This window comes from Myripristis murdjan, chromosome 12 (genome assembly GCF_902150065.1).
Source record: "Myripristis murdjan chromosome 12, fMyrMur1.1, whole genome shotgun sequence".
NCBI classification, from domain to species: Eukaryota; Metazoa; Chordata; class Actinopteri; order Holocentriformes; family Holocentridae; genus Myripristis; species Myripristis murdjan.
This window is the reverse complement of record NC_043991.1, coordinates 15,678,949-15,702,662: the sequence shown is the minus strand read 5'-3', so window position 1 is coordinate 15,702,662 and position 23,714 is coordinate 15,678,949. Positions and strand designations below refer to the sequence as shown.

Below are 23,714 nucleotides of genomic sequence, written 5' to 3'. Positions count from 1 at the left end.
TTGCCTTTGGTACAAAGATGCATCAATGGTAGCTAACTGCGGTACTTTTTTTGTGGGATTTACTATTGCCAAAAACTCTGTGATGTTAGAAGAATATATGTATACCTGAAGAACACTATTTAAGGGCTTGTTGTCGGTTCTGGTACTTTGGGAGACTTGAATGGGTTTAGCGGTGACTTTATCACATTTAAATTATGAATCATGATATTACAGCTTGAAAGGGAATAACATTTGAATAAAAATTTTAAATGTTGATTATACCACATGCTTAAACACAATTGTAATTTTGAGTTTCTAGTAAAATAAAAGAAAAACATTATGTTGTGTCCTTATTTCAGCATTATGCTCCAGCCAATGACCAGATTTCCCTTGTGTGGTGCTTCGGCAGGCATGACTGGGTGTTACTGTCGCTCTCGGCCAGATGGGCTCGTGTTGCACATTTGCTCCATTTGCACCAACACAAGTCTGGTGTGATTTGCCCTGGGACATTTCAGCGAACGTCTTCGTGGAACAGAGATCCAAAGAATAAAACAAAAAAAAAATTTGGTTGCTTGGTTTTATTCTGAAGGGAAAATAACTGGAATATAGAAAGCATATAGAAATGTAATGGTAGGAAAAGATGCAAAATGCCAAAAAAAAAAGAAGAAAAAACAACTTATAACGTACATTTGTATGCTTTAAAAATTCTTTTTTCCATCTCTTAAAATATGAAGTTTTTTTTTTTTAAATAAATACTTCAGTACTTTTAAGCATGCTGATATACTTTCATGATTTACATTTCATTACAGTATAATTCATGACATTTTTTTTAAACACGTTATTGCACTTACGTTGTGATGGGTTTGTCTAGAAACCAGTCACACGCATAAGGTCATACAAGTCAAGGGTTATAGGTCCGAACCGGTTAGCTTGAAAGAGTTAAAAGTCAACAGTTAATTCATAATCTGGATTCTACATCAAACAGAGATTGGTTAAAAAAAATAGAAAACAGAAAAATACAAAGGCATAATGAGCCTGACTACAACGGAAATGACAGAGCGGTGGCTGATGGGAGAAACTAATGATGAGTAAACACCAATGTCTGCTGTCAAAAAACAAACAAACAAAAAAAAAAAAAACGCACTGCCAGATGTGTGTGTGAATGAATGAGACCAATTAAATTTTGAACAACTGCAAATCTACAGCTGGGCCATGATGTCACTGCATGCAGAAAGCCTGGTGTTACGAGAACAGAGAGCAAATCAAGACTAAAACACTTCATATCTAGACTGACTAACAGTCTGTCGGGACAGCAGTTTGAAGTCCATTTGTTTTCAACAGTACATTTTCAGTTTAGCCATGGTACTCAGTGCATGATGCAGTACAAAAAAGTAACCTGTATTTTTTAAAGACAGACAATTCATTATAGATCACGTAAAAAAAAAAAAAAAAAAAATCACAAGACAAACCACCTCCAGTTAATCCTCATTAATAACGCCTGCATGGAAAATATCTTTGAAAAAAAGGCAGTGGAAAGACAGATTTTCTCAGGCTAAACTGAGTGTAAGACAGCACAAAACAAAGCAAAGCAAAACAAATCAAATGGTTTGGTAAAAAATAAGCCTCAGATATGTTCCCCAGGTCAGGCGTGGACAGCTGGATGCAGCTCTGCCACCAGCAGAGGGCAATAATGCATCAAACTTTGACATTGGTGCAGGTTCCCAGTCATCCAGGTCACAGTTCTCCAGAGTTGAATTGAGGTCAACTGGACTGTTTATTTATTCATTTACAGTAATTTATTTATCTATTTCTTTATTTAATTTAAAAAAAAAACAAAAAACTGCAAGTTGACCTCGATTTAACTCGATCAAACTTTGACCTCTTCAGTTGTGTGAACACCACAGCAATCGACCCTGCCAATAGCCTTCAGTGTACTGAATTTAAAATATTGTAGGAATAATGTAGAGTAAAACAATATGCTAAAACTGCGGGGATATCATACATTTAATTCCTACATTTAAACAAATATTGGAAATAGGCTGAAGCTGGCCTTCAGCAGTGATAAATCCGCTTTTATAATTGCCCACTTATGGTTAGAGATTTTAAGATGTAAGTAGTAAAGCCTTGATAATGCACTGAGTTACACTAAATATGATGACAATATTTTCACTAAAAGTGTACTTCATCGTGGATTACTCGCTATTTATAAGCATTTACTAGCGTCCTATGTTTTTCCATTCATTATGAACTGATCCCTGGTTGGTAATTTGTAGGAATATTGGATACAAATAGAATATGCTACAAGCACTGAAGGGGGGATGACAGTCACAAGAATGGAGCCCATAATTCATCAAGTGAATCCTATCTAAACATTTCAATACTGACCTCATTACTCCATTTAAAACAGTGTGATGGCAAAATTAGCCAAATCAGAAAGATAATCACAGAAAAGCGTATATGTGTGGATACTATAGATAGTCAATGTCCAGGCAAGTCAACAGATAACATTCAGTTTAACCATGAATAATTATTTTAGACCTCAGGACAGCGGACAGTAGTTAAGGCTGATCTCTGTATAGGAGTCAGTATTTTGGCTGTGCCGGTCCAGCATCGGCCATTTAAGTTTACCGTCATACATCACTGGAAATAGCAGTTCTGTCAGCAGTGGCTTTAATAAGATAGTTCTTACTTGCTTAATGTTAAAATCGATTAATGTTGTGGGTGCGGCCAGCAGCTAGGCTAAATACTAGCTCTCTTCATTGATTCACAAATTCTTCAAAGGCTTTTACATAAGTGCCACCTCGAATCCTTGAAAGCTCTTCAAACAGATTTCTTTCAAACAAAGAGCCGAGGGGCTCCAACTTGATCCCGTGTGGGCTCTCTGATACGCGGGTTGTGCAGGTAAGCAGTGCGTCTGCGCTAATGTCCATGAATTTTTTTCACCTGAATACAACTGAACATCTCATAACTATAACATAGACTATATACTATAACATGAACATAGACATAGTTTCAAATGTCATTGTTTCCACCAAAGAAACTTTTTTTAAAAAAAGTTCCCTATATTCAACAGAATGTCAATTGATACAGAAGCTGTTTATGAACAAGAGATCAGGAGAATGTCAGCCATAAAATAATTCCTCAACAATGTAGTGACATTCTGTGTATGTGTTTGCTGAATTTTAACAAACAGCGAGGCCTAGTTGACATAACTGTTGGATACCCGCTGTGTTCTTAGGAAACCCACAGGAGTTATAAGCAAGATATATCACATAGTTAAGGTTAGAGTTATGGTTAGGTGAGGGATTATGTAAAGCCTGCTGGTGGGCATGTCTTGTTGACATGTAACCTTGACATCAATTGACATTCTGTTTGAATATCTACAGGGGACTATCCTGAAAAAGTTTTACCAATATATCGAACTGTGAACCCTAAAACCAACGTACGTAGCCAAACCGTGAATGTCGTCAAAAGTTCCACCCCTACTTATGTATTAAATTCAGGATATGGCAATTGTCCTGTTGTGCATACATTTCATACATTTCTGTGATCTGAAATGTATGGTATTATATGGTTAAACACTTCAATGTATGCAGCACAAGCAGTCAGAGGCAGCCTGAGTCTTGAGGTTTGGTGTGCTAATGTCAGGGCGGGGAATGTAAAAACAAAATCACTCAGTCCTCTCAAACTAAAAACAAACCCATCACAGCAAGCTACAGTATAACTCTCAGACTTGTAGAGTGACATAATGAGAGGTTAGAGGTGATGGCTGTATCCAAGCCGAGGATGCCACAGTAATAACAGAGTAAAGTCAAACATTAGTGGTCCGTCTTTACAAATGACATATAGAACTATGAAAAATGTACTTCTGGTCTGTTTTCTGATGTTATAAAATCAAGGATTCTTGTTCAAATTGCACCAAGGTATCAAGTTGATTTAATACAAGGTTTTTGTCCATCGGATTGGGCCTTCATTTTCTCTTGGCTTGATAGGTCCATGAAGAGCACGCTACTGAGGTCTGGTGCAAGTGAATCTATGTTTCCCAAACATATTCTTAAATGAGCCAAACTAGTTTTCCCAGTCAGTGCATGGAAGGCCTTCATCCTCAGACTCAGACTCCGGTGAAGCCTCTTTGATTCTCCTCAGGGCCTCGTGGATGCTACGGGTCAGAGCATCAGCAGAGTGCAGGAAACCCTTGGCGTTGCGCTGCTGTTCCGGCCGGGTCCTTACTTTCCTCAGCCGGACGCCTTGCCGGATCTGAGCCAGGATGTTGTTGCTGTCGTCGCCATCTGGGTCGGGGGCCAGAACCCGAAGTTCAGCCTTCCTTAGGTGAAAGCTGCCCCGTTTCAGAGAGGCAAGCACCTCATCCATCGGGGAGCTCGCTGTGAAGACACGGTGCATATAAGGCCATGTCCCTCTGAAAAACTCTGTTATGAAATCAGAATATTAATCAGGAGATTCCTACTCACCTCTTCTCCACTGCGAAGAGTCCAGAGACGCGGTCTTTCGCAGCTTCTTCCTCGCTGACAGCAGTTGGCTGCTGTCGAAGAAGCGAGGAGAAAAGGGGGCCAGGGGTAGCGGAAGAGATTCAGACTCGCATTTATGGTGCCGCACTGGGGAGCCAGGGGGATCTTTCTCCTTTTTCTCATCCTGCAGGTCCTCTGATGGAGGAAGGGGTGGAGGTGGAGGAGGAGGTGGGGGCGGAGGAGGGGGAGGGGCCAATGAGAGAATAGATGGCGAAGCAGAGTGAGGCAAAGTGGAGAAGGGAGGCAAAGAGGTGAGGGGAGGCAAAGCGTCAAGACTTTCAAGAGGAGCTGGTCCAACTGATGGTAAAGACACACTGTCACGGTCACAGGCATCAGATGGCGGTGCAGACAGTTCTGGCATATCTAAGATGTTGTCAGTCTGAACACTGGCTGCCTGGGTGCTGGGCTGCTCTGGTCGCCTGCCTGGTGACAGCAAAGCCCCTGCTCTCCTCCGGCTGTGAGTCTGACTCAGATGCAATCTGCTAGACTTCAGAGTCACCTGGCCTGGATAACGCTGCGTGAGAAACAAACACACGTCACAAAGAGTCAAAAGGAGTGAATCAGCAGTAAAAGAGCTAGACAGGGACTGAATCAAAGGTTTGAGCCGTTAACAGAGCAGAACATGAGTAGACAGTAGATATGCGTGCTCCTACCTGTCTGAGGCTACGGAGTCTGTCCAGAGTTTTCTGTCTCTCCTGACTCACTCTGGCATTTCTCTTCAGCTCCTCATCTTCTTCAGCTTCTCCTCTCTATAAAGAAATGAAAGAAACAGATGCTACCAAGGTATCACATTTTATAATTTGATAGGCACTAGTATAGGTGTGCTTTTTAGCTTTTTGGAGGATACCCATTATTGTAGCAGCACAGAGCAAAAGCAAAATATATACACGTTTACATATTCAATCTCAGCACCACAGTGCCTTGTTTAGGGGTGTGAAACTGAACTGTAAAAAAAACTAACCATTGAATACAGTGCAAAACCAAAAGGCTTTCAGTTATAATAAGCCATGACTCTGGCTTCTGTTTCACGCCTGTTTAGACCTTTACCACAGACATACACATAAACTCCATAAGCACTGAGGAACATACATATACTGGCTCTCACTGAAGCACTCCATATACAAAACCTCATCAAACCGTTGATCATACCTGTTGCAGTGCTTGAAGAGGACTGCTGTCCTCATGGCTACCTTGGCATTGTTGTACCTTCTGATTGTGATTGACAATACAAATCTCCTATTAAAAGAAAAACAAACAAACAAAAAAAATTATTTATTGGACTAAACAGCACTGATATTGTGAATGACAGCTCCATTTATCTTTAAAGGGCCAGCAAAAAAACTAATACCACAACTTTATCTCAAACAAAAATGGGCACTCGTTACTGCTTACCTTCTTATTTTTGAGGTAGGCTTTCTTGGCAGTGATTCGGCCCCTGCGGGCTTCTAGCTGCCGTGTCCTCTGCTGTAGGACACTGAGCTCTTCATCTCTGAGGGGGGCTGGCAGGGTTGCAGGGTCCTCCACACCCTGCATGGCATCGGGGCTCTCGTAGGCATCATAGTACACCACCTCATCCTGTCGCTCTAACAGCATACACACAAACATATCATTATAGTTATAAAGTGTTGTAAAATAACTGATACAAACACACCTATCTACACATTTGATCTTTTACTAGATTCAACTGATCATTTAAATGTTTCTGAGTGGTCTGAAAATCAGCACTCACACCAGTGCTTATATGCTCCTTAGCAACTTGACTTAGGTGCTCTTCAGACTAAATTGTTACGAATGTGAATAATGTTTTAATGTTACTCATTTTTATACTACGTTTAACTAGCATTGTTTAGCTAGCAATGTTTCTTTAACATTTGCCTTCTTTGTTTGTAATGTTTTATATAAGTTAACACTTATGGCTTAAAAATACAGAAAGGGACAGAATTTAAGGTCATCGTCCCCTTGTATTTTCACTCCTCCAATACAGATATCATTGTAACTAGAAACTGAGATATACAAATACACAGCCCTAATTAGAATATAACCTCCTCACCTGTCATCTGCCTTCGCAGACTCTGCAGCTGGGCAGTCAGCAGCAGCTCCTCACAGCGCAGCACCTCTGCCTGAATATCATAAAGCTGCAGCTGCAACTCATAGTACAGCGCCTCCAACTGGTCCAGACGCAGCATGGCATCCTCCCCACCTTGCAGACTCTGCATCTAGGAACACAGCCACATACACACAAACATTGCTGTACATCAGGCCAAATGGCAAATGACACTTTGTGATTTTTTTTCCATATCAGTTTAATCATTATATCCACATTACTCATGATTGTTTATCAAAAATCTCTTGTGTATCTTATGAAAACATCAGCAGTCATCCCTACAGTTTGGTGACTATCTGGATATTGATGTATCAGTCAAACGCCATAAGATCATGTCTGACAGGACTACTGCCTTACTGATTTGCCCTTTTCTTTTTCAACTTCTCTAAATCCTTAGATGACCCTTTCTGTGTAAATCCTTTTCAACAGCCTTTTAAGAAAACACATAAAATGCAGAATCTGAGTCACACACACATCACACCTTGGCATGCGTCAGTGGTTAGTGATCATTTTCTTGTGACTAGCATGAGTGTGTCATAGTATGGGTTACCTCCTCCTTCAAGCTATGTTTCTTCTGTTCTAAGCAGATTTCCTTGGCCCTCATCAGCTGCAGTGTCTCTTTGGAAACGGCATACTGCAGGCGCTCCATGCGTTCAACTGCTGCTGCCCAGGCTGACTTGCCAAACTTCTTCTGGTCAACACGCATTCGCTCATAAACCGCTGAAACACGTACACAAACGCACAGGCATCCAATATAAACACAACCACAAAGAGTGACCTTTGTCATGTGCTGAGACAAAATAGAGTGACACTCACACAGTGTTGAATGCTTGAATCCAAAACATACTTTTTTAATTGGTTAAACAGCAACTAGGCAGCCAATGTGTAAGCAGTAAATGCTTGAAATAGTTTGAGGATGAAAATGTTTTTGATGTTTTTTGGAGTGCTTACATAAAGCAGTGTGGCGTGTGAAAGCTTGGATTAGGGTTTGAGAAAGGAAATATTCATTTTGAATTATCTCTAACTCTCTTTGATTCTTTTCTGATGAATAGTTAACTGCACTTTGTTAATAAATATAAATTCTGACCTACGCTTGAGGGGTCTGCATGACATCATTCCGCATGGGGGGGACATGCAACCTTTCTGTGTTTACCTTTCTGTGCTCGAGTCGTTGTTTCAAAGAACTTGACAGTCAGGTCCTGTATGGACAGCACGGCAGCATGAGCCTTCCTCTGCCACTCCTCATCCTCTTTCCTCAGGCCCTCCACTCGACGAGGACCCAGGCGTTCCGTCTCCAATGAGATCTGAGGGCATCAAAGCACATCGATGTGAGACCATCACCTCAAAGTCAAGGCAAATCAAATTTATTTACTGCCATGTAATTCCAGTAAACTACACTAGGTGGTGCTTGGAGATGAGGTAGCAACCATAGGCATGCCTGTGCATGTTTACACTTAGTGACACTAACCTAGTGTCCTACTGAGAGGGCGGAACAATAACAAAAACAATCTAAGAGAAAGGAAGAAAAACGTAGTGCAGTGAGTAAGGATATATATATATATATATATATATATATATATATATATATATCATCTCTATATACTCTATATCATGTGGCAGAACACTTCCATACATCACACCCGTTTTTTTTTTTTTTCTTTTTGCACTCGTTACAGGCCATGTGAGGGGAGTGAGAAACACTGCCACGTGGAGTTCTGTCCTTTCTGTTGTCTATGAACTACATCCCCCCAGAGAGGAGTAGAAGAACAAAATGTACACACGCAGAGAACGAATTTGCTGACTTCCCTGTGAGGGTCTCTACATAGGCATGCATAATATATCAATATAAAACAAATGTGCGTAGGTACTCAAAAATGAACAGCACTACAGTAATAAATGGAGAAAATCACGAAAGGCCTTGTTGATTTACATCCGTCAGTAAACTTAGTGATTTGCATTGTGTGTGTGTGTCTGCACGTGAGACATGAGAAAGGGGAGGGGTTTTGGGGTGAAATGAACAGAGTGAGTGGGGGAGGAGAAATTGAGTAAAGGCGTCAGAGACTAGAATGAAAAGTCTGAGGGAAAAGATCAGTTTTGAGAGAAGTTCGGAGAGAAAGAAGAATGCATGTTAGCCTCATGCTAGTCATGATCTCACTGCGTAGGTATCCTTAGACAGAGGGGATATTCAACTTCCAAAGTACAGAATTTTGGCTAAAAGGAAGTGAACTGTTATGCATGCTGCTATCAAGAGGCTGACGTCCTGCTCAAAAACAGTGACAATGACTCAGTGGTGATGATGGCCAAATTCAATGTGACATATTTTTAACAGTAAACTTCTCCTGCCTTATGCTCTGTGTTGCCATGACATGTTTTTCTTTGTTCTTACATCAAACAACTATGCCTATGTGAAGAGATGTGAAAAGATATAAAGAGAGTAGCCTGCAGCAGGGTACCAAATTAAAACCTGCCGAGAACCAAATTCCAGTCTTTGTTGGATAAATCAATAAGGGTTACGCACTAAACTGGCTGGCAACTTCTGAGATGATAAAATGTTAAGTACTGAGTTATACAGTACATCTTTCTTTGGTTTTTGCCCGTGCAGACTCTTTATTCCTCCTGTGCATTCACCCTCTCTCTGTGAGCAAGTCAAATCAAAGTCAAATGTTTCGTTACTGAACACTAGCTCTAATGCAAAACTTTAGCATCTAAACTTTGGCAAAGGTTTTATGCCAAATCTAGGAATAAGCACTGGACTTTTGGGTCCACAGAGCAATCATTTGGCTTGAGGACACTTGGATTAAGCCATTTGGAGCAATGTCATGGCCATTTTCTGCTCTTTCTGGAAATCAAAATAGCCAGTGGCCCCAGGGTCCAAAATTCACAACCGGTTTGAGTAAAATTCCCTCCATCATTACTGTTCCCCATCCTAAATGTCAATTTTTATGGATTATTAAAAAAAAAATCTAAATCACTGTATTTCATATGTAGAAAAAAAATCACCCAGTTGGCTTCCTCGTCTAAATATGGAGATCTTGTTGTTCCTTTGACATCAGAAAATCTAACATCATCAAACTAGGGACCAAAGCCACACTCATGAATTATTGTACATTCAGCGTCTGGAAGACCAGAGGACACTACCACTACCACAGTAACCAACGCTCAACCTTGGAGGAGGCAGAAGTTAGCTTCAATTAGATTAGTGTTTATACAAAGTTTATAAGAATGACTTCTTTATTCCTTCCTATGAAATGAGGATATGCTTTATTGTCTTTATGGACTTGGTAAAAACAATGCATATGAGACTGTGTAAAATGCTATGTTACATAGAACTACAACAGAATTATTTTGGTGAGTAAAAAGTATGTCTTGCTTGAAAATATGGTCAAACCTGCCACGTTGGCTGCTACTCCAAAACCTAGGCTAATCTTGGACCCTGCAGTTTCCCACTCCCTGCCCCCTCTCTGTTGTCACTTCCTAGTGTTGGTCTCAGACACTCAATCCACCGTCTAATCCCTGCCTAATGAATAATGTACTATTGCTACTGCAGACAATATAGCACAATTCATTCTTCACTCTACACATTCCTCTGGTGTTCAGCAGAGAGCAAGACAAAGCTCGATTGGTTGAGACAGAGTAATGTTGTACCCCTAAATAATCACTGTGGTGCCCATGCCATGTCAAGTATGACAATCCTGAAATAATAACACACCAAATGTCTGCTGCATTGCTGTCAATGGCAGCAGTCTACTGTGTGATGACAAGTTGCTGTGTGAACAGAAGGAGACAACTTAATCTACTTATAAATAATTAAATATTAAAATGAAGCAAATGGACATAGTATCAGTTTTGGAAAGACAAAAACAAATAACTCCAGTGTAGTATCCCTTCTCAAATCAGGTTGCATCTTGCTTGTTAGTGCCAGTCTTGGGTCTAACACATTCATATAAAGCTGGGGGAGGATGACTCAGTCCTCTTTTTACACCTCTCTGGTCAACAGCTGCTGGTGACAAAACACAGAGGTGTCAGGCTCACCCTGAAATAGAAGTGACACCACTTCCCATGTTTAGGGGCAGGGATTACTACAGATACATCCCACATGATGGCCCTTATCTCACAAGGTTAAAAATAGCCATTCAAGACCTTTGAGAGTGTTGTAGCGGTAGATGGTAGGCATTACTTAGGCACTTCTATTTTTTATTTATTTATTTATTTATTTTAAATCAGGCAGCCTTGCAGTTTTGGACAAATAAAATACAACTTCAAGTGCTTACAAGCTACTTATGAAGACGTTAGGTTGATAATAGCCATACATGATTTTATGACTAATTTCTTTATTAATAGCACTAACACAAACCCTTGAAATTAAAAATGCAGACGATTCCAAGATCTTACTCCCAATTTAGTCACTAGAGAACTGAAATACAAGACATTAAGAAAAAAAATAATAATAAAGCTCATCTGAATCTTTTTTTTCCCCTCATTTCATTAGTCAAATCTTATAAGACTGCAGCCTTTTACACTGGTGTTAACATGCATACATATCTTATAATTTAGGTGTTTGACATTTACACTGTGCATTAAAATATACACTCATCTTCCACTGTGCAAAGCAGATTTCTGCATACTTCAATTCACACTTAAGCAATTACATTCTTCAAAACAGATAATCTTATCTTACAGAGGTTAACCTTTTTCACAGACTGGTCTTTATCTCAGGTTTCAGGCCACAGTTCAGTCTGTATCAGAGTTGAGCCTGAAAAAACTGAACACTTGATTAAATAATGTGTTTTCATGAAAAACAAGTTGTGCTTCATTACTCATATTCAATTGAATGGGGCTTGTGGCAATGTTCAGTAAAGGGTGTACAAGCTGACAACACAAAGTGTTTTTACGCAGATCACAGAGAAATCCATTATTAGGCCTAATTATTATTAGTTGGTTAATTACTGTTAATGGTATCTACTTTTTGGTTTTGTGCGGCCCCTAATCTTACCATCTCAGCCGGTCACTTGTTTGCATTTACACCTTGATATATTTACAGCTTTTTGTTCTGTTTCCATGACACACAATGTGTAAAAGTCAGATCAGATAAAAACAAAAAATACTTTGCTCAATATTAATCAATACTTCCCATTTTTCTCTTGGATTTGTTTTTTCACAATAATAAAGACTACTCTCCTACTCCGCAGTATTTCAACATTTTGTGGAAAATTTACAGTAAAACTGACAATTTGTTGTAAAACTCATGTTAGGGAAACACCATGACAACAGTTGCTGTTTAATGACATCTTATGTGAAACAGTAACTGAAAACCACTATGATACACAATTATCTCAAACAAGTTACAGAAACCACATTTTTTATTCATGGCTGCCCTCTGACCTTCCAGGCAACAGGACACCCACACTGCACTGCCCTGACATCCAATAGGGACACGCCACAATACACCATTCATCAAATACTTAACGCCCTTTGTTGTGGACACTCATTGAGGTGATCATTCATTCACCTATTCATCTGCTGTCCCATTCACCAGTTCACCTGTCAGCTTTAAATGTCTGCCATACAGTAGGTAGATAGGACCAGATGCAAATGCTGTTATGTGAATATTCAACTTAAAAAAAAAAAAAAATAAATAAATAAAAACACTTCCTGTGCAATTGCCAAGTTATTATAACCATGAAATACCACAGCTGTATGATGGATGTAACACACTGCAGAAGCACAAATAGTCCTAACCACACCAACCATCTAGATGTTTTCTGTGTACAATACTTTCCCTGTATGGTCCTGCTGTCTGCTCTCTCAGGTATACTCACATTTCGTAAAATATATAACATTTTGGTGGCAGGTTTGGTACATAAAAAGGTCTCCCCAGTATAATGTGTATTCACACTTGCAGATCAAGACAGAATGGATGTAATTCTAGCAAGCACTCGATAAGTTGCCTTCTGTTGTCTCTTTTCACCTAACCCAACTCACAACATCAACATCAAGCAGGATGCAAACTATATGTAAATACAGTATCCTGCCTCCTCATTCCCTGGTCCCTCTCTTGCACCTTCTTCACAATGTGCTTTACACTACGTACTGCCATGTCCCCTGACTCATCAATTTGGGAGAAACCAACCGCCTCAGCCTGAATCAAGGACTTATTTGCATACAGCTTTGTTTTCGGCTGTTGGATTGCCCTGAGGGAAGCACGTGGTTGAGCTGAAAACATGAGCATCAGGCAAAGTTATGACTTTCACCGGGCTTCGTAAACCATCACAGAAAACAGAAACCAGTTTGAGGTGTAAAGCCCTCAATGATTGGACCTCAAGTCTTAAAGTAAAATAAATTTATTCCAACAGTTTAATTTGGAAAATAAGAAATTCCTTACAAACGATATTTAAAAAGGACCATACCAGTGATTTTGCATTTTTAGCATAATATTTATGCACTTCATGTTTCTGCTAATCTTTTCCCAAAGCAAGCGGTTGTATTTTACAAGTCCTATATTTTTACCAACCTTTTATTCAGCCATTGGTTTACAATCATTCCAATAGGATATGAAAATTGACTTAGAGACTTTTTAGCACCCCTGCATGGTTTGCAAAATGGTATGTTGCAATATACAATGTTACTACATTGTAGTAAATGAGCAAAGCATTCAAAATCACCAGTACGATCCTTCAAGGCTCTGTTTCACATTATGCCAGACAGTAAAAGGAACAACTCAAACATTTTGTTTTCACATACTTGAAGGTTTTTGACAGCTAAAGGTTGTGGAGGCATATCTCTGGGACAGGTCTGACAACACTTTAAAGACATTGTCAAGTGAGTGTAGATATCAATTACACATTACTCTACAACACTGGCAGGATTGCCAATCAAACTCAGATACCAGTGACTCAAAACAGGGAACTGGGTGTAAAATAAAATAAATTCTCATTTAAAACTCAAATTAGACAATGTTTTCTTTTTGACTTAGTTTCCAATCCCATCTCTGTCTGAGGTATTAGATGAGGTTGTTAATGAATAATTAAGTGATAAAATGAGCAGAAATCACAAGTTAAAAACACAATTCAAAAGTGGTTTCAATACTGTAAAAGTGCAGAAGTTCTGACTGCTGTTTTTGACACTCCCGATCATATCATCTTAATCCACTGTAAATTTTGATAATCCAGTCAAAGTTAAAAGAATAAACTCTGGTTTGAGAAGACACTCCTTCACACACACACTCTCAGAAGCACACAGCACAGTCTTCTGTGTAGGTTTCTGGCAACACGCTGGGTAGAAATGCATGCTGGGTAAAGGCAGGGGCAGACTAGAGGAATCTTGCCTGACAAGGGCAGTTCAGAAAAGTTTGGTGTTTGGCCAGGAAGCTGTTCACAATAGCCAATGAGACAAAGACGCGCATCATATATGAAGAGGGATCACACACCACCCTATTATGTCATTAAAAAACATTTATCCATTCTTGCAGAAAAATTCAACCTACATGTTATAAATTTTTTTTGTTCTATCGTACAGAAGATGCAGTTTGCATAGATTACAAATACATATTTAAGTGACATAATTACAAGAATAATACTGGTGAGAAATCTTGTATGAGACTTCTTTCACAGTTTGTAACTGCATACTTTATGTGGACTGATCCAGGCATGTTGGCATTTTACACTATTTTACTTGATTCTTACTCCTCGCTAAACAAGTTTCCCCTATGAATAATGTACAGTAAGTGCAACAAGGGCCAATTACTACTTGAAATTTAGACTGTGAAACGTTTATTTTCTGCTGTTGATATTTCTGTCATTTCGCTCTCCATATGTTTCACAGAATTAATTTCATAGCAATTGCTAAATTTATGAAAAAATACATGAAATATACATGGGACAAGAAGAACTCTGACCTACTGACCCCTAACACTGAACCCTTCACCAGATTGCTTTCCTTTTCAAGCTTCTAATGAAGCAAAAAACCACAAAGATGAAGTGAAGAAACAGTGTGGAAAACAGAGGAGACTGTGCTGATCCTGCAGAATTACTGAGTGGTTTAGTGGCCACTGTAATAATACTTATGTTGATTGTTAAGCTGCTCTGGGCGGGTAAAAGCCTCTCTTGCTGATCCCCTGCACTGTTTGGCCCTCCTGAGCACCCAGATGTAACAGCGTGTAGAGTAACAGCGTGGCATAAACCAGCTACTACACCATCACCACCATCCAGTTAGCCTCAGCAACTAATGCTAATACCATTACTGAGGACTTAAGAATGTAGGCTCCATGAAGGACATCAGAGTGCAGTGGTTTAGGGCTCCTTTCCAGCACTAATCCTTGGTTTTAAAAACAGACAAACCACAGAAAGTACAACCTTACTGTCAAAGTATGGTACAGTAAGAAAGGCAGCCTGACAGAGGTCAAAGTGTGTTCTAGGACAGACCAGTCAGACAACTAGAGCGAGATCTAAAACCTTCTTAAACCAAACCCTACAACAGATGGTAGTTTGCAATTCTGTGTGTGTGTGTGTGTGTGTGTGTGTGTGTGTGTGTTACCTTGATCTGCTGCCTGCGTAACATAGCCAGTTCCCTCATGTCCCTGAAAGGCTGAAGCAGGTAGTGATAAAGTTGTGTGGTGGCCTCAAGCAGCTCTCCGTAGGCCTCGTCCTCCTCAGGGTACACCTGCAGCAGCTCCACCATGCTGTCCATGGCACGGTGTTTCTCCAACACCTGGAATGGTATAAAGATGAAGCTTAAAGTCGGAGGGGCTGCAGGCTGTACGATATTCAAGTTCAAGGTCTAAAACTTCCGAATAGAAAGCAAATTTAGCCACCTAAATAGTCATAACAGAACAACATTCATTTTCAATTTGCAACCAAAAATAGCATCAGACACACATACCTAATTCAGCTAGTTACACAAAAGATTCAGGATATGATGATAGTGTTGCTAATTCACTGGCAAAACTGTATTTCAGTGTGTGGTGGGCCTACGTCTGACTACTTCAAAATTACAATGAAGCCGTAACAAAGAGCTCTTTCAAAGCTTAAGAGAAAAAAATGTAAGCCTAATTTATTAAAAGTAAGGCCAAAATGTGAGGGGGTGTGTGTTTGAGTCAGTGAGTGCACACACAGAGACTCGTGTGTGGTCAGGAATGACACCATAAAATACATGTATTTAATGCTGTACAATGGGAATAAATTGCCCCCAACTGTTGCTGATGCATACCATATGTCCAGCTATCCACAGACTGTGCATTGTTCCTGAGATAAACGCTATCAAAACAGCTATTGTACACACAAACACGATTCATCTACCAGCACTCAGGAACCAGTAGCTCCAATTCATACAGTACAATACGTCTCCTTCAGTTCTGCCTTGGATAATATTGAAATATACCACCACCCAATCTTAGTCCAAAGTGGCGAATAAAGTGCTCGTCTATCTGCAAAGAGAGCTATAGATATGAATAGAGACTCTTATATTAACTCCAGGCTGGTTTTCCATAGCTCTCCAGTTTGGGGACTGGGGTAGACACTGCCTGATTCAACTCTAACACTGCTCCCACTGTTTACCTTGGCCCTGTGTCTCCCTGGTAACCACTGGCCAACCTTGCACTGACTCTCAACGCCTGCAGCTGCTGCTAGCCGTGGAAACCCCAGGGTGAAATGATCTGACTCCTGTGTGGACATATGAGGTACGCTAAACAACAAGATTAGCTGAAAAGTTATTTCAGATCATAGCTAACAAACTTTGATTCAAACACACTTTCCTACAACTTTATTTAACTGATGCTGAAAAATACCTTTCCACATGCTGCACAGTGCAACCCATGGACACTGGACTGACAGTTCCTTTTACTAACCTCTTATAAGTTAGGACTGTATTGCTTTTTTGTCCCACAGTGCACATCAGAGGACCATATCACCACTAAATGAACATGTCTGCCCTTCAAGTAAAACTCAAGGTTATTCCTCAGATGTTTTAATCACTGAAGAGTCTTACTGGCCATCCAAACATACTTAGTGGTAGTTGTCTAATGCCTGACCTTGAACTTTGGATACTGCACATCTTTTAAACTTCTGTGACAAAAAAAAAAAAAAAAAAAAAAAAAAAAAAAAGAATCACAGATAAACCTTTTTGTTAGTATACACAAAAAATAAGATTAATAATATGAATTAATACACAGCATCTGAGATTACTACAAAATAAAAACATATTAGAAAAAAACCTGAAACATAGGACTGCTACTGTGTATGCTATTGTGTCTCAATTCTCCAGTCTCGTGCTATGCTCTCATTAGAGCATAATGATATTCAGCAGTTTACAGGGAGCACTCAAACATGCCATAAGTGAGCAATTGCAGGACGTTCCTGTTGATAAGAGCTACAGCAGCGACCAAATTGGGGCACCTATACAGAATATCCGCTCTAACCCTATCATCAGGACTAACTCTTCCAGTTTGTCACTGCTAAATCTGCCCTGTCTTGCTTGAGCACTTTTCTCTCTGCCCTTTAAATCAACTGTCTAAAAGCAGAAACACACCTACAACTGTGAGTATAAGAGAGCCATTTAGAAGTTGTAACAACAAAGCTGTTGCAAAGCAGCCTGCAGTCTGGGGTAAATCTGAATGAGCAGTAATAAACTGAATTTATAAAGGTTATTTTGAAGTGCCACCCCCTAAACATCAAAAAACCAAAACACACCGCTAGGAATGCATGAGACGATGTACGTTTGTCCCTATTTATATTTCTGAACAATAACAATAAGAATAGACAGAGCGAGAGCGAGCGAGCGAGAGAGAGAGAGAGAGAGAGAGAGAGAGAGAGAGACTGCAGTGATATAAAGCTACTTAAAGGAACATTTATACATTTGCTTGTTAATGTTACAAACAGTCTGAATTATGGGTGTTTGTAGCCAGCAGAAGCCACCTAGACAGGCAACATGTAACGTGCACAAAACATTTTTACTTTTGACTCAACAGTCAGACGACAAACAAACATGACTGGTTGGCCAGTTGTACACATTTGCTGTAAACCAACAACTATTAGTGAGTAACACAAAGTTAAAAAAGTGCATACCTCACCATGAATAATATAATGTGTATGAATAAGTTTAACAGACTAGTACTGGTCTTAATCCAACAGCCTTAATGCTAGGCTAACATGGACACTCACCATGACAAACACACATTACGTACACACACAAAAGAAGCCACATCAATACAAACACACCAAAAACATGCACTGGAAAGTCCAGGAGCCCACCCTTGCATGCAATTCAGATCAATGCAGCAACAGGCCTGCAATTTTTCTGAAAGCTATTCTTGGCAAAAACATGCTTTAACATATACTAACTCTAACTCGGAATAAATCCCAGAAAACTGTGGTCCTAAGAAGTCCTTCCAAGATTTTCTCTCACAAGGGAGTGAGAATGTGTACTTGGGAAATACTGCATGAGTCTGAGCAAGTGAAATGTTAAACTGCATTTTGAAATGCTGAAATGCAACCATTCTGGACCTTTCATGACTTTGACTGTGTTGCACATGTGTGATTTGCACTTTTGACCACTGACAATCAAACATCTTGACTGCAATTTTCGGGGCAGCTTTGCTCTCTCTGCATGTTATTGTGCTGTTCTAGAGAATGAAATCCAGTATGCACCGAAACTTCACATCACACAAAATAAACCTGCATAGGCTTTTCTTACTGTGCACTCTCTTGTGTGCCCCTGAGAGTTTCTCACGCTCTCAGTGCATTCTGCACCATGCCACTGCAGGCTACATCTTCACTGCTGCTGTGAGAGTAATTGACTGCATTTAAATGTGCTCTAAACAGCAACAAATTTCTGGCTGTCGATTACAACAAAATATCTGTTTTCCATTCAACAAAATATGGATAGCTTCTTTAAAAGGGAAACAAGATGCTTGTTTTTGCAACCAATATAATAAAATCAAATGAAGACACCAGAATAACATGCTGGCCATGGCATCATATTAGGAGGTTGGCCATAAACTAGAGGCTAGACTCAAAAGCGCTATCTAAGAACGCTGCATATAGCATCCACAGATAGTTGAATGGTCAAGTCCACTGCCTCTGGAGCCACATGTGCACCCTTACAGGCAAGGATCACATCTTATCCAGTTTCTCTGCTGTACCTCTCCCACTCTGCATCCATCTCTGCTTTCCTGTTGCTTAAGGTGGACGAACTAATCACTTTATTTTTTTCAATTAATGCTGAATGTAAAAGGAGGACAAGGAGCTGATCTGGATCTGTTTGACATATTTTCACATTCCACAAGAAGTACTGCATTAAGCCTGCATTGACTATGTTGTGCTTTTCACTTTACCCCACTAGAATTTGGATGTTTCTTGGCATATTACCTTCATAGTATCACCAGCCACAGACTGACCACACTGACTCGAAAAACAGTTAAAGTGTAACTATTAGCATGTAACATGTAATGTTTAGTGCAACCAAGTTGTTAGCCTAATTTTGTTTAACAACAGGCCACAGATTAGGTCAAACTGTACAAGCAGCTGTGAATGATTAACTGTTACATGTCCTAAATCTGTAGTGTTTGTTTCCCGCAGGTCAATCTTTTTGCATACTTGGCATAATTATCATATGACAGACAGAGTATGAGTTGTAAAATGAACTCACTTTGTGATAAGCACACTAAAACAGGGCCTCTCAGCATCCAGCTGCTCCACAGGCTCCCCCCTACCAGCTCAGGAGTCTGCTTAACATCAGCCATCCCGTCACCAATAGATGAGATCACTGCATATCGTCTGGGATTTTGGATAATACTGTGATATGGTGTAAGTGTATTCCAGGCTTTAAAGGCTGTATTACAGCAAAAGGATGCAAGTTTCTCATTAGGCTGTTGTAGCTGTTCTATTATTTTCAAAACTACATTAATAATGACTGTTTAAAAAAAACTGTGCATAAATACCTCATGAAAGCACCAAGAATCACCCCCACAATACTGTCACAATTTCCATTTCAAGGTATTTGGTCAAACGATAGTTTTTCTCTCTCTGTCCAGCCCTATCCATGATTGATTTCACTCCAGTCTGTACTCTCTCCTTTGCTCTATAATAAAATATCTCTATGTATAGAAACAAAGTTCTGAATAGGATACTCTGAGCATGCAGAAAATCAGAAATGACCATTCTATTTTATATCAGCAGTCAACGTTATCAATCACATTCTCCTGTACCAGGTAAATCATATGTACTATTTTATATCTGGACATGTTACTCTTCTATTTTATGTGTAGTGCGGACCTACAAACTGCCAGCCCGGGACCAATTATGTACATAGTCACATGATGTCAGGGATGGACTTTGTTTCTCACAAGTGACCGATAGACCGTATTGCGGTGGTGGTGGTGGGTGGATCATGGGAATAAAATGCTGTGTATCTGTTCATCCATTCATCACAGTATAACTTCTAAACGGACTGCACCACTGATGGGAGAACATTTTCACTTGTTTCACTTAAGTTGCTAGAGTAACTAGTAATTGTGGGTGGGATGTCTGCAGCAAGACAATGTGTCATCAGCCTGACAAAAACATACCAATTTAGCAAGCCTGAAACAATGCTGGAGTGTGGTCTGTTTATTTGCAGCAGCACATAAATTTGGACTTACAACAAAAAAGACATTTTACAACTATCGGTGGGGTTTACCCCCTAGCTAGTTAGCTAGAAAATGAATATTACATGGTGAGGCATGGTAAAAGTGTATTTGTTTGGTATTTTCTCTGCTTGATGGTGACAGTAAAGTGGGACAGGAAGGGCAGGGGAGAGAAAGAGGACAGCATACAGCAAAAGGTTCGGGATGGAATTAAACCCAGGCCGTGGGGTTGAGGACACAGCCCTGACATATCGTCTACCTGTTGAGACACCAGGGCATCCCAGTGTGAAGTGTTATCAAAACCACCGTATGCTGCAAAAAGTTAAGGTGAAATAAAACTTGTGTTGTGGCTCTATGATGTCTGAGCCCACTGGCGTCGTCACAGTTTTAAGCTATTGAACCTTTTTTGAAAACAACCATTTTAACATGAAATAGCAAATAAACACAGGTGTTACTAATTACATTTAAGTGTACCAGTCTTCCCAGTGTTCCAGCATGAACAACACCAGGCCCTGGCTGTGACCTAATGAAACAGAACCTTAATTAGTTTCATTATTAACATCTGTTTACCTTGCTAGTTCATGTCAAAACAGCTGCTGTGAAAAAAGGCCTATTGCAAAATGGTGTGTGTCACTGCTTTGTTATGCCTGTAATGTCACTTAGTCAGCATATAACAAGCTGTTACTGAATCAGGGTTCACTTGGTGTGCTGCATTTATGCTGCTTGATTAGGAATAAGGTCGTTTTACAATTTGTATAATTTTGTACAATTTTACAATAATTTTACAATCATTTGCCATTTGTTTATTTGTTATTGGGTAAAATAATGAATAGCATCCAATAATATTCATATGTTATTAAAGTACTCATGCTGATTCGTTGAATATGTCTATCATTTGACATAATAAGCATTAAACTAGTCATAAAATATAAAGAAACGTTCAATACTGTTGTCATTTGGCATTGTGGCTTGCCTTCACTTACATTTACATCTTCACTTACATTTCCTGAGCTCTGATGCATTATATACTCTAATGCATTATACTCGTTTTACACGCCTAATCACCAGCAATACAGAAATAGTCACTCCTCATTTTGATCTACACACATGAAGTAAATGCAGTGGAGAGGCAAAGAAACTCACCATGGAAACAGCCACACATGATACGTTTATACACTAGATCGATCTATCTGATAATCTCAATATCTTTTTTGATGAGGGTTAGGGTTAGGGTTAGGGTTAGGGTTAGCAGAGCAGCGGCAGTAGGCCCAAAATGTCTCACTCAGGCTATACTCCAAAAAAGTCTGTGGATGTGCTTGAAGAGACCTGTCACATAGGCTATATGACAAAGAGCATATGCATTTTAAGTAAATAACATATTCCTGTTAAGGCTGAACCCTACACAGCTGTTTGTGGTTTGTGAGTCAGATAGGAGAACAAAACAACAGAAGAGGTTACAGATTATGCCTCAGGCTTTGCCTCCTCTCAAACACAATGTATGATGATGCTGACCATGACTTTCCTGATTTCCAAGCTACGGCAAGTTTTGCACTTGCCATTTGAAAGCCAGGCCTTTTTTCCACACATTTTTTCTTTCCAAAAGCCATTTACACAACACAAGTCTTAGACATGTAGCTTCTCAGAGGAGTGCTGAGCGTACTGTGCCAGCATCAAAGCAAACTCCATTAACTGTGAAGACATACCACTTCTCTAATGTAACTCCACCTCCAATTGTTCTATGCTTCTACATGACTACATGACTCCTTCAACCACTCAGCCAACTGCAGTGTCACCGTGAGCTCAGACCGGATCATATTACAGGCCTGTGAATGTGCAGCAACAGATGGCAGCTCACAGGCTTAGGGGAACAAAGAGAAAGGGGGAGAAAGAAGAGACCATGAGGCTGTCTGCCCCTACATGACATGCACTTTGGACCTCCCCAGCCCATGGTCACAATCTGTTCCTATGAAAAGTCTGTCCTCTATACTTCCTGATCCCCTGACCACCACAGTCCGGTATTTACACATGTATTACAGCATCATGCAATTCAAAAGCTTGATAATCTCTCTTAAGATGATAAACATTGTGGTTCATGTCATATAGATCTGAGCTCCTATTATGAAACTACAGGGATGTACAAAAAAGATTATTTCACCTCTTGGAGACGTGTTTTGGCCCTCTCCAGCGCATCCTCGTAGCCCTTTCGTCTCAGCTCACTCAGGTTCTCATAATACTCGTCCGTGTCGTCGCTCTCGGAGAAAAGCACCTGTGAGAGAATCTTCCATCCGCAGGTGTCAAGGGCATGACCCAGGTACACCTGCAGCTGGTAGCACAAGGCATCCGTCTCCCGCTGCGAGACCTCAGGGGCACCGAAAAGCACCGTCCACATGCCAGACTGCTCCTCGGGGAACGGAGGTAAACACGGCTCCAGGTCGGAGTTGACAGCACAAAGCTGGAGGTGGGCCGCTCTCATATCCTGGAATGAGAACAAGCCGGCCCAGCTGTAGTCCTCACGGCCACTGCTCTCACTTTCCCCCGGGTCTCCATCATCCGGAGAAAGCGGCGTCCCCAGGAGATCCACCGGATCCAAGACCTCGATGTCTGTTACTTTGGGTGTCACAATATCCCACGACCCTAATGTGAGGCTGACGCATTCAGATGTCCTTGAACTACCGGTTGTAAACGTTTTCTTCTCTCCAACGAGACTCTTTGTGGCAGAGTTTGGTCTAACTTTACCGGCTGGGCAGATTTCATCTTTCCTTTTACTCGGAGTTTTCTGTGCGTGTTTTTCTGCCACGGAGGCACCGGAGACAGGAGGTGTAACGTTAGGGTTACAGTCGAAAAGTGAGTCCCGAAAAGTGCTTCGTCTCTGTATGGTCCTGTTGTGGCAGGTTATGGCGAACTTTCCCTCAATCTCGTTCCAGGCCACGATGAATACAAATTTATGCTTTTCTTTTTCGTCGAAAACGTTGGGTCGCACAGACACCCAGCCAGCTTCCAAACTATCCTCCATCGTGAATGACATCTCATGCAGCCAGTAAGAAAGAAAAAAATCAAATCAAATAAACTTAGCTTATCCAGAAAAAAAAAAAAATTTACGCACAGACGTCGAGGCTAAAAGGCAGCTAGCTAACGGTCGGCAGCTCGAGGCAAGCTAGGAAACGGGATTTGGAGAGCTTTGAAGGCGCGAGCGAGCCGGCTGGCTAGCGCGAGGGAACAAAGGCTGCCCAGCGTTGTTTACACGTCGTCAGCTGTGCGCGAGCTGGCGGCACGGTCACTAGCTGGATTTTGTTTTCCGACATGAAGAAGTGAGAGCAGCCGGACACGGTCGGAGGCAGCGATGTAAACCAACGGGGGAGATCGGCTTCATCCGGAGGGTAACGTCGTTTGTCATGACACCTGCTCGGCTCACCTGGCTGAGGCGGCTCGCGCGGAGGGTGCCTCGCTCTTTGTCCGCTTCAAGACAATGCGGTCGCGAGGCTCTCGGCGT

At 40.6% G+C, this 23,714-nt stretch overlaps 1 protein-coding gene across 1 annotated transcript; it reads right to left on the bottom strand.

The window, feature by feature from the left end:
- Positions 1 to 1,814: 1,814 nt before the first annotated feature.
- Positions 1,815 to 23,714, bottom strand: jmy (junction mediating and regulatory protein, p53 cofactor). Its single transcript, XM_030064994.1, has 10 exons — positions 22,380 to 23,714; positions 15,142 to 15,315; positions 7,763 to 7,913; positions 7,160 to 7,329; positions 6,556 to 6,721; positions 5,898 to 6,088; positions 5,655 to 5,741; positions 5,159 to 5,254; positions 4,449 to 5,019; positions 1,815 to 4,361 (listed from the first exon to the last, which is right to left on the bottom strand). Exons 1-10 carry the CDS (start codon positions 23,247 to 23,249, stop codon positions 4,048 to 4,050), a joined length of 2,790 nt encoding a protein of 929 aa, XP_029920854.1. The 5' UTR covers positions 23,250 to 23,714; the 3' UTR covers positions 1,815 to 4,047.